The 10,917-nt window shown below is 47.3% G+C and overlaps 1 protein-coding gene across 1 annotated transcript; it reads left to right on the top strand.

Annotated features, from left to right (window-relative positions):
- Nucleotides 1–770: 770 nt before the first annotated feature.
- On the top strand, nucleotides 771–8,511 carry LOC135815686 (uncharacterized). The gene is made up of 10 exons (XM_065329012.1): nucleotides 771–1,277; nucleotides 2,601–2,840; nucleotides 3,313–3,418; nucleotides 3,624–3,770; nucleotides 4,035–4,196; nucleotides 4,878–5,057; nucleotides 5,893–6,015; nucleotides 6,324–6,455; nucleotides 7,298–7,414; nucleotides 8,012–8,511. Exons 1-10 carry the CDS (start codon nucleotides 1,039–1,041, stop codon nucleotides 8,126–8,128), a joined length of 1,563 nt encoding a protein of 520 aa, XP_065185084.1. The 5' UTR covers nucleotides 771–1,038; the 3' UTR covers nucleotides 8,129–8,511.
- The last annotated feature ends 2,406 nt before the right edge of the window (nucleotides 8,512–10,917 follow it).

Here is a 10,917-nt window from a genome sequence, read left to right as displayed (position 1 = left end):
CACCTAATTCTACATTACACCTGAAACCTGGCAGGTCCCTGGCACCGAAATTTTAATGCACCTAAAATTACATGTTTCTGGCTTTGGAAATTTTATTTTCATTGCTATCAGGTTCGGCCTCATTTTCTCTGTGCTGCGCTGATGAGTTCATAAAGAACGAAACAGCATGCTGTCCGCAGATTGATTGTTTTACAGTATCAAAAAAGATGAGCAATTTTGATGAAGATAGAGGTTAGTGGTGACAGTCAATTTTTTCTTCAGACTTTTCCCGTTTATGTCTTTCCCTCAAACTAGTCAAGATAGTTTTTTTCTTCCACCTCCACTCACTGTCGACATGTCATCGATCGAAAGCAGAGGATGTATAATCATTTTCATCATCAAGATGCAATAAAAGCCTCCTGAAGACGGATTCGTGGCTGCAACGCATCAACTGATCACAAAGACGTTCGCATTGGCGGGCCACCTCTTCCGTCTTCGCCTTCACTTCGGTCTTCGAGCATAATCTTGAAGTTAGTTAGTTAGTTGAACTGTCCGTAGCTAGCTGTGCATAACCATGATAACGACCCCTGACCGACATGTATTTTAGCTCATGCATGATCATGAATGATGGCCATGCAGCGCACGTGGTTATCATGCCAATAAAAATGACAGCTCTTGCTAGCTCATTTTTATGATCATGCCACCATGTGCCACGTGGCGCCGTCTCAGCTCACTGATCGACATGATTGTGTCGACAGCCAAGGCGATCGACGAATGAACAGAAAATATTCTCCTAGAATCCTCCACCATTTGGACACTTTCAGTCCAAAACAGACCGTCTTTCCAGTTGTGTTGGAAAACTGCGGCGATGAGCCAGCGAGGTCGTGTTCACAACCGTAGGAGTCGTTCGTTTTCTCGAAGTAGGTTGGCAATCCAGGCAAGGTAGTATTCAGCAAGCCCTTTTGTCATTTTCATTTCACTATAATAGCGAGCAGTTTCGTTCCAGCAATTTTTACTATTCTCGGCTGCGGAAATCTGCGGGTTATTACTTGAGAAAACATGGCTGAATCTGTGAGCAATGGCTCAGGGACTCATGGCTCGAACGGCAATGGTGATGACAGCAGCACACGAGCTGCGATGAAGGATTTCTGGGACGGTCATTGCACGACGGCATCGCTGCAAGATGTCATGCTCGACTCGAAAGCCAAGTCGCTGGACGAATCTGAGAAGCCGGAGATCCTTGCTATGTTGCCCGCTCTGAAAGGAATGCGAGTATTGGAGCTCGGTGCTGGCATAGGGTAGGTCGTGATGCGTTCTCTACTGTTTATAATAATTTTGTACATCTGCCCTCTTCCCTGGGCAAGTCGAATGATAAGTGGTTTTAAAATTGAATTGAGATGGAGGGTGAGAGCCAACCATGGAAGAACAGAATAGCGTAACGAAGAGCGTCACCGTGAAACCACTCTGCTTCCCAGGCATGTTCGGTGGCATTCTCTAGAAACATCGAACTGTCACGGAGAGGAACGCAAGCAAACTTCTCAGCCCCGTAATTATTTAGAATTCATTGATCGTTCCGTGTATGGTGGTCTCAGGCATGTAGGCAGGCTGCTGACAAGGGCGTCATGTGCTACTGCATATACAGTCATACCTGGGTTATCCGGACCCCAACGTTACGGGCACTTCGGTCTACCGGGCACCCTTTGGGCAAGTTTTAGTGTGGAATTATTACTGCTTTTTTGTCACTTTTCGTGGAAATAGTGACGTCATATGCCATATGCATGGCCTTTTCCCATCAAAATGTATGTGATTCGGAGTTCCGGACATTTCGAAGTTATGGGCAGTGCCTGGTCTCGGACCGCACGGATAAGCGAGGTATGCATGTACCTGTACAATATTTATTGCTATCTGAGCACAGGACAATGCAGTAGATACAGCCGTTTAGAGCAGACACGGATCCGCTCACATCTGCATTCAAGCCGATACTGAGTGGAGTGGCAACAGTTTCATAGCACACACCATGATGAGACCAACCAGGTTGGCAAACCTGCCACTGCATCTTGCCTTCTTCTAACGGCAATGGTCTCCGAGAGAATAGAAGAGACGTTGAACACATTTTACTTTGGATTGTCGGCAAGGGGGTAGGGTGGGGAGTCATCCACACCCTCTGAAACCCTTGGATACAAGCCTAGCAGCCACACCTCAAACTACGCCTGTGATTAATAGTACTGTAGCCGACATGGAAATCCAGTCGATTGACCGGGGCCGGCGCCCTCAACCCGTACAGAACGCTGCGTGCAGTGCACTTGTTGGTCCGATGCGACCAGCGCGCTGCAGCGCATAAATGCACGTGTGTACCGCTTTTCCACGGCTGCATGGCCAGCGCCCTGGGGCCGCTAGACGTGCGGCCGGATTTCCATGTCCACAACAGTACGTTCTCAATGTGCTTCTTCAACTTACAAAGCAGTTAAATTGATTCTTAAAGCCTCAATAAGTACGTGCTATCTTCATCTTCCTTTGCACCTCAAAATAAAAATTGGAACTGGAAGTAAATTTCAAGGAACGGTACGATCATATTCTGAGTGATTTGTTCACATCAACACTGTACTCTCCTGTTTGCGCAGTCGTTACACAGGGACTCTTGCTGAGACAGCCCAACATGTCACCTCAGTTGACTTTGTGGAACAGTTTGTGGAGAAGAACCGTCAGATCAATGGTGTGCAACATCCCAACATCACATTTGTGAGCGGCGATGCTATGAAGCTGGACTACGAGGAGAACTCGTTTGATATTGTCTTCTCTAACTGGTTACTGATGTACATCAGTGATGCTGAGCTGGAAGAGCTAACCAAGAGAATGCTCAGGTAAGCTGGCCACCTCTTTTGCATTGCTACCCCGCCGTTGCATGCTGTTTCACATGGTGGATGAGCTTCACAGGTCACTGTTACAGTGTGATGTATTTTGAGTTACTATTTTTCCATCATCTGCTTTTTCGTGCTGCTATGCACCTGATCTCTACATGCACACTACTCTGATCTCTACATGCACACTACTCTGATCTCTACATGCACACTACTCTGATCTCTACATGCACACTACTCTGATCTCTACATGCACACTACTCTGATCTCTACATGCACACTACTCTGATCTCTACATGCACACTACTCTGATCTCTACATGCACACTACTCTGATCTCTACATGCACACTACTCTGATCTCTACATGCACACTACTCTGATCTCTACATGCACACTACTCTGAGACTACTCTGAGTCGCACCTAAAGTCATGTTTTGCTTTTCTCTGTTGGGTGATTGCTTGATCCCTTGGCAGGTGGGTGAAGGTTGGAGGTCACGTCTTCTTCCGCGAGTCCTGCTTCCGTCAGTCTGGTGATCGGCCGCGTGATCTTTCCAACCCAACCAAGTACAGAGATCCAAAGGTAGAGCAACGTTGCCAGCGTTCCCTTCCACTCTTGTCAGTGCTCTGTATGGCCATGGCTGATATTGTACGGTTGAAGCTTGATTTTCTTGCAGGCGTTTGTTCTTGTCTGGCACTTTGTGTACTGTATGAATGCATTTGTTGCTGCTAGCTGTTAACGTCTTTTTGTTCCTCGTTTCTCTCTCGCTTCTTCTGTGCCCTCCTAGCACTATCATCATACATTTGAGACAGCGTACTGCGAAAGTGCAGCGTCCGCGACGGCTTGCGGGTTTGAGCTGGACTTCTCGCGTTGTGTGCGTACATACCTGCAAATGAAGAATAACCCCCATCAGATGTGCTGGAGCTGGAGCAAGGTAAAGGACTGATGTGCAAGGCCAGGGGTTGGTATGCATGTGCTGCTGCGCATTCATCAGGACATGGAGCGAAGGATTCAGTTTGGGCCCGGCATGGTCAACGTATTGGCAACAGATGTGCTATTGGGTACAACAGTAATTTGCCCTGGATTGTAATTTTTTGGCCACGACCGGTCGAGCGGTAATCTAGTTTCACAGTTTACGTATATCAAGCCCTGGCATTTCTGTAAAAGTATTCATGTCACAACGCTGCTCTCTTTGTAGGTGATAGTGGACAAGAAAACGAAGTCTAATGATGACTTCTACGGCTTCCAGTCGATGCGTCAATTCCTTGACCAGCAGCAGTACTCTGTGAACGGCATCCTTCGCTACGAGAAGATGTTTGGCAAGAATTACGTCAGCACCGGTGGTCCAGAGACAACAGCTGTGAGTCTGATTTGGGCTTTATGCTTTCCAATGCCAGTGAAAGGCTTGACTGTTTCCTTTTCACCATTTGAAGCTAATTGATAGTTGCTCTGTCATACTATTAAAAGGCTGTGGAGAACCACCTACAACTGCAAAGCCACCATTCGTCAGTAGTATGTTTGTACAACTGGCTTGTCTAGAAGTTGTGTGGCGTAATGGGAAAGAGAGACTAGGGGGAGGGAGCCATGTTTTAGAAAGTGAGATTTTCATCATATCCTGCGTGCATTAGCATTGCGTCAGTGACTCTTAATGTTATGTAGCCGTATTGCCTCAGCGAGCCGTATTAGTTAATATGAGTGAATATTTCTGGTTGGCTGCTGTTAACATTTTCACCTTATTCGCTGCATTGAACCACATGCGAAACCTGCGGGTTTCAACACGACTACCCATGGAGCTGTTGTCGTTAAGTACAGGTGGCCTCTGAAAGCCGAGTGACTCTTCCATGACGTTTGTACCAGTGAATAGTGGTTTATAGAGGTCATTGGTCGCGCTGTAAGAAACCAGCCGAGTGTTTGCTTGACCAGGTTTCACCTGTACTACGGTTACATGTGCCTTCCCTTACTGCTGAAACTCTGTGTCTCAAGAAGAGAATTATCACTATGGTAACCATTTTCTCTCAATTCTTCCCTTCTCTACTCATAGGAGTTTGTCCCGATGCTGAAGTTGCAAGAAGGCGAGCAGGTGATGGACGTTGGATCAGGTCTGGGTGGCGGTGCTCTCTACATGGCGGAGAACTATGGCGTGGATGTGCTGGGTCTGGATCTCTCTACCAACATGGTGCACATTGCTCTTGCACGGGCAGTCAGCTGCTCAACAGGATCGGTATGTTACATATATAATGTATCTGTGTGTGTCTATGTGTGTGTGTGTGTGTGTGTGTGTGTGTGTGTGTGTGTGTGTGTGTGTGTGTGTGTCCAAGGGTCTTCTTGGACGATTTGATTTTTTTAGCTCCGTAGTTTCTGGTGGTTTTTGGCTGTTTCTAGCCATTCTGGACGGCTTAGGGTGGCCTAAGGTTACTGCAGGCGTCCAGGTGAATGTACTGAGGTAAAGGACTCAACAGGAGACTTGGTCGGATACTTTCTGATGCCGACACTCTCCTCGTTGTGCCTCTGAATTGTTCAGATGCCCCCGCGAGGTGTTGCGAACCCGCAGGTGGTGACAACTACCGCACAAGGACGACGGCAGGGGGAACAGGTTTTGAGTATTGGTACGTGGAACGTCCGCAGCCTGGTCGAAAGCGACTGACCTATGGAGACGGCAGCTGTCGGAGGAAATCTTTCTGATGGTGGCAGGTGCTGCCGACCGAAGAGGGGTTTTCAACTCCACAGCTGTGCAAAGTACATGTATAACAGAACTCTTGCTGGTCGCTAGCCTGCAGAGTGTGCTGAGTACCGTACTCAATCAACCTACCTCATGTTTGTCGGCCCCTCGTACGAGGGGACATGTGCCCGTCTTACGGCAGTGTTCAGGACAGGACAGGTGCGCGTGCATCGGCAAAAGCACCAGTCAATATCTGTCTGCAGTGATTTTCGTCACAAAATCCAGCCCCTAACCCATGCATGCCTGCACTGAGCTAGTGTGTTGAGACTTGGCAGGCTATGCTTCGTTCTTGCACAGTACATTCGAATTCAACTGCAAACTTGGTTGTGTTTTGCAGGTATTGTATGAAGTATCTGACATAACCAAGCGCCAGTTTCCCGACGAGTCCTTTGACGTCATTTACAGCCGAGACACTCTGCTTCACATTCCCAACAAAGCCGAAGTCTTCAAGAAGTTCTTTGTGAGTATTTCGTGTGGTGATGACACATAGCAGGCACACGTTGCCCTCATGAACATGCTTGCCATGCAAGCCCACTTAATGCGATGCAGTTTAGCTTATGGGAAGTATTCAGTAAAATTAGCATTGTTATCTTCACAAGTAGATAAAAACATGATGGAATGAGTGCATATTGTAGAATGTATTCGTTATTCAATACTGCTATTGTTCGATAACGCCATCATTGGAGGTGTATTGAGTTGAGCAACATTCCAACCACTGGCTTTCCACAGATGATCTGATTGCTGCCCCGTCTCCTGTGTGTTGTGCAGCGCTGGCTGAAACCCGGTGGTCGGATCCTGATCTCTGACTACTGCTGCGGCGAGGGAGAGTGGAGCGATAGTTTCAAGACCTATGTTGAGCAGCGGCACTACACATTGCACAGTGTCAAGCACTATGGACAGGTAATGGTTATCGTATTGTGATCTTTTCATCATGTCCTTGCCTATTATTCCCGCTCTGAGCTGGATGGCTTACATCACCTTTCATACTGATAATATACCTGGGTGATATTTTTGTCCGGCTGCTCACAATTTCATGCTCTGAAACTGTGCTCGACGCAGTGAGAGCCGCGAGTTCGCTGAGGGAAGGCTGTGATATATAGTGATCATTTTTGTAACAGGGTTCTAGACCCTACGATAAAGAACAGTGGGTTTCGAAGTGCTTTTACGATCTGCACATTGGGTTACACTTCATGCGAAAATCAGCTTTGGTAGAACCAATTTCGAGCAGACGAGGCATTGAACAGACCTTCATCCATTTGTCAACCACCAGCTATGATCTGAGAATACCAGCACCAGCAGAAGTTGCAGAGAGCACCAATGAATCATTGAGGGAAGATGGAAACTCGGGGCATCTCCTCCACTATTTTCCGTACGGTTTTCACAACGCAGCCTGTGTATGGTAACTACGTCTGGCTGATCAGTTGGGCCTTCAGCCTTGAAATGTACCATTTTATTTGCATGCCTATGTTAACTTGTAAGAAAGGGTTTGCTCCCCACACCGGAGCTCGCGCTATTCCGCCGACTTTACTTGACACTTGACTGACTCACGACTGCCATCCAGAGCACACGAGAAGTCCATCGAACCTTCGACTCGGCAAACCTGCAAGAAAGCACTACTCCCTGCTCAATACACAGTGTTTCGGGGAATTCACCCCTCATCAGTTGAGCTTGAGTAGGCTGAGGAAGATTGTTAACTTCTTCTTTTAAATAAGTATGCGTCCCCTACATATGTGTACGTGCAGATTCTCCGTGATGCTGGCTTTGCAGAGGTTGTAGCTGATGACCGCAGTCGTCAGTTCTGCGATGTCTTGCTGCGTGAAGTCAAGAGAGCATCAGCAGAGCGGAGTGAGCTTGTCAAGGTATGATCGCAGGCTTAGAGATAGAGAGGTTTGTAATTGTCATGCAGGTTGTCACTAGTGCACGCTCAAAACGCATGGCGTGTGGAGAGAATCGCACAGGAGGGATAGAGGAAAATTGTTAGCCGCAACATGTTTGCTTTTCCTCTCTCCCTACTGTGTGCACGCGCTTCAACGCACGGTGTTGATCACTCTTCATTTGGTGGGGCACACTGCACACTGCTAAAGGAGAGATTTAAACAGTGGCAACGTCTGCATGCTCTTTTGTGCATTACAGTTAACCAGTTTGTATTCCTTCTGTGCGTCGGTGTAAGTCTTCGCCAAGGTGAATTGAGCCCTCTCTTCATGTACCACAACTAGCTTCAAGTGTTCATGCTTGATATATATCTGTGTAAACTGCACTTATTTGTGCATGCAGTGGCTGGGCTGCACGGTGGGGCATATTGTATAGATGTCAGGAGGCTAAGGCAATTGGCATGCTCCATGTTTAATAGATATGCACTCACAGGAGGTCCCAATGATCAGTACCACTCTCCCCGTGCACAGCTTTTTTTGCTTTTCTGACGTCCGCTTTGTCTCATGCTCCACATTTCTTTGCAGGAGTTTTCTGAGAAAGACTATGATGACCTGGTCACAGGTTGGAAGGCTAAGGTCGAGAGAGTCAACGCTGGTGATCAGTGCTGGGGCCTTTTCTTTGGCCGCAAGCTGTCAGCCTAGATGCATGTGCGTGCAGATAGAGAGTGGTAATTCAGTACTGATCCCAGTTTGGAGGTATGGCCACGTCTTATACTATTTTCAGAGGTTTGTGGGGTTGAAAAAGGAAAGTCTGAAGAATACTTTTATAATATATTCATCTTATTTCCTTCAATACTGCCTTGCGCCACTCTTCTTTCCATTTTCTATGATTGTTGCGTTTTCATCACGATGTTCGATTTAAATTTTTCGGTAGAGCCTTTTCTTCAATATTTTATTCTTTTTTTCTTAAATCTTTTTCTGCACAGCTAGACTGTATGAGGTCCGTGCTTGTCTGTACCCGTGTGGGGTCACATTTACTGCGAGGGAAGATGAATAGACTGCACTCGTGTCGGTGCCAAAGCCAACAGATCTCGGCCAGACCAGTCAGTATCTATTGTGCACCATTCCGGTCTCAGAATCAACACACAGGGAAACCTGTCTAAGACGACCGCTCAAGGGACCTTCAAAACACGGTCTCTGTTACCAGGTGGTCTCCTTATCCAGGCCCTGTCATTTGGCTGGAAATAGCATCCTTGGGTCCTGGTTGCAGTAGTCTTCTGGGACAGGTGGTCGCCTTATCCGAGTGGTCGCCTTGACAGGTTTGACTGTAGACTGTGCGAGCCAAGGGGTATATATGTAGGACTCAGTATAGAGTCCATGCACTATATGATGTCCAGCACCCTATATAGAGTCCATTGGTCCAAAATCCACTATACAGAGTCCAGGAGTCCACTCAGTTTTGATCAGCTTCATCCTGCCGCGCAATCCCCCATAAGGAGCACACTTTTTCTACAAGTCCCCTATTCACAGTCCAGGAGTCCAGTTTATCCAGTCACGCCGTCCTGTGTGTTGTGCCCGAAAGAGAACGAACACATTTTCAGTTTTGCTTGCCTCGTGGCAGCGCATTCCTTTCTCCACTTTAGCCATGGCTCCCAGTTCTGCTGTGCAGTTGCTGACAGTAATCTGTCTCGAGGTAACCAAGGAGGATAAGGAGACGTTCAAAATCAAATCTGGAAAGCGTCTTGTGGTTCTCTGAAGACGTTTCATCAGTGCGCGGGATGAAAGCAGAAATTGCAGAACAAGAAAAGTTCAGCACAGTTCAAATCTGACGAGTCAGGTACACTGACACTCTCTTTCGTTCGACGCCACAAGGATCCCCTGTTTGGCTGGCCATTGCTGCCAGTAAGACGTTTGAACGGTTTCATCAGAGCGAGGGATGAAAGCAGAAAGCGGAGAAAGAGAAAAGTTCAGCACAGTTCCAATCTGACGAGTCAGATACACTGACACTCTCTTTCGTTCGACGCCACAAGGATACCCCTGTTTGACTGGACAAGAGCTGCCTGTACCACCGTGTCAAAAGGCTGTCCAACTACATGACAGGACGATGACTGAGGTAAGGAAGCTTTTACTCGTTTCGATTGGTCTGCTGTTCTGTCGTTATGCTTGAATTTGTTTCCATTTTCAAGGAGCGTATCGTGTTTGTTTGATGTTGCTTGAATGAATGCCCTAAAAGTAATCAACCACTTCGTAATAGTCCTCAAGGACTGCAAGGACTTTGCATCAATCGTATACGATCGTCTAGCTATCATCAATAATTATTATTATAATTATTTCATGAGAAATGTATTTTTATCCCTGTGAAAATTATGTGAAACTCCACGACACTCTTCCTCTACAAATTCAGGGCTCACAGTCCAATACAAAAGCGTGGAGTCGCGCACGGCTTTGCGCGGATGTCACGTGATGACAACTGACCAATCACAGGCCTCTATTCTCCTCTATTCTCAAATCTTTGATCTTGTCCACTACATCGGCCCTGATGTCCACGAAGCTGGGATTCGCTGTGCTGATTCAAAACCCCCAAACTCAGTGATCTACCGCAGCGTTTCACCATTTTCCCTCCAGTTTTCCGGCACGGATTAGCCAAAGTCTGGTCGTTTTGGCTTCGATTTCGGCACAGCAAACGGAAAAGTGATCGGTAAATGTCTGGAGAATTCCACGCTGAAAAAAATAAGCCATAGATGATCAAAATCCGCCAAGAATGAGATGTAGTGGACATTTTTGAGTGAGTGCCACTCAGCGCGCAGAACGCCAAAAGTGCAAAAGCAGCACCAGATCAAACAACAAGAAAAACGCATGCATGCAGCGGAACAGCAACGCGCGCCGTCCAACAGAAAATCATTGCGCACAGATTTTTCAGTGTTCTCTCCTCAGTTCGCCCGCGGAGTTGGTTGCTGTGCTTTCGTTCTCGCTGGAGTTCTTGTGGCAGCGCATTTCGCCATCATGGAGGAACTGGTACCTCTGGAAACCTGGCCTTTAGTGGCCCTCAACTAACGCCTGGCGGATTTGCTGGTCCCGTTCGCCTCCATCCGATCAGCAGCTCCGTGTTGTATGTTCTCGGCGTTACCTGCCTGGCGAGCTCTGACTCGTTTGTTTGTCTTCTTACCTGTGGAATATCGCGATCGCTCATTGTAGCATCAGCATTTGGTCGAACAGCGGCTACATGACATGAATTTCCTGGGACTAGCACAGGTTGCCTTTCGCCTTCTCCTTCGGTGGACCAATTCTACAAGGCACAGTGAAAGGCAAGTCGTTGCCGAGGGCTGGCAGTAACTGTTCAGTGTTGCAGTGCAATTCCCAGTGAAAATAATAAAGCAAACTATTTCCACTGGAGTATGCACGATCGTAAAAGCACAAGATCGAGACGAACGGAAACGAGAATGGTTTGACACTGCATGCCAAGAGAAGCGAGGAAAGGACAGGTCCGACCA

This window comes from Sycon ciliatum, chromosome 4 (genome assembly GCF_964019385.1).
Source record: "Sycon ciliatum chromosome 4, ocSycCili1.1, whole genome shotgun sequence".
Lineage (NCBI taxonomy): Eukaryota > Metazoa > Porifera > Calcarea > Leucosolenida > Sycettidae > Sycon > Sycon ciliatum.
This window is presented reverse-complemented; position numbering and strand designations above follow the sequence as displayed.

Bases quoted from the DNA above. Each gene is read 5' to 3' on its own strand.
- LOC135815686 (XM_065329012.1), top strand. From the start codon at position 1,039: ATGGCTGAATCTGTGAGCAATGGCTCAGGGACTCATGGCTCGAACGGC. The intron at 6,456-7,297 runs GTAATGGTTATC...GTGTACGTGCAG, and splicing joins GTGTCAAGCACTATGGACAG to ATTCTCCGTGATGCTGGCTT. The intron at 7,415-8,011 runs GTATGATCGCAG...ATTTCTTTGCAG, and splicing joins AGCGGAGTGAGCTTGTCAAG to GAGTTTTCTGAGAAAGACTA.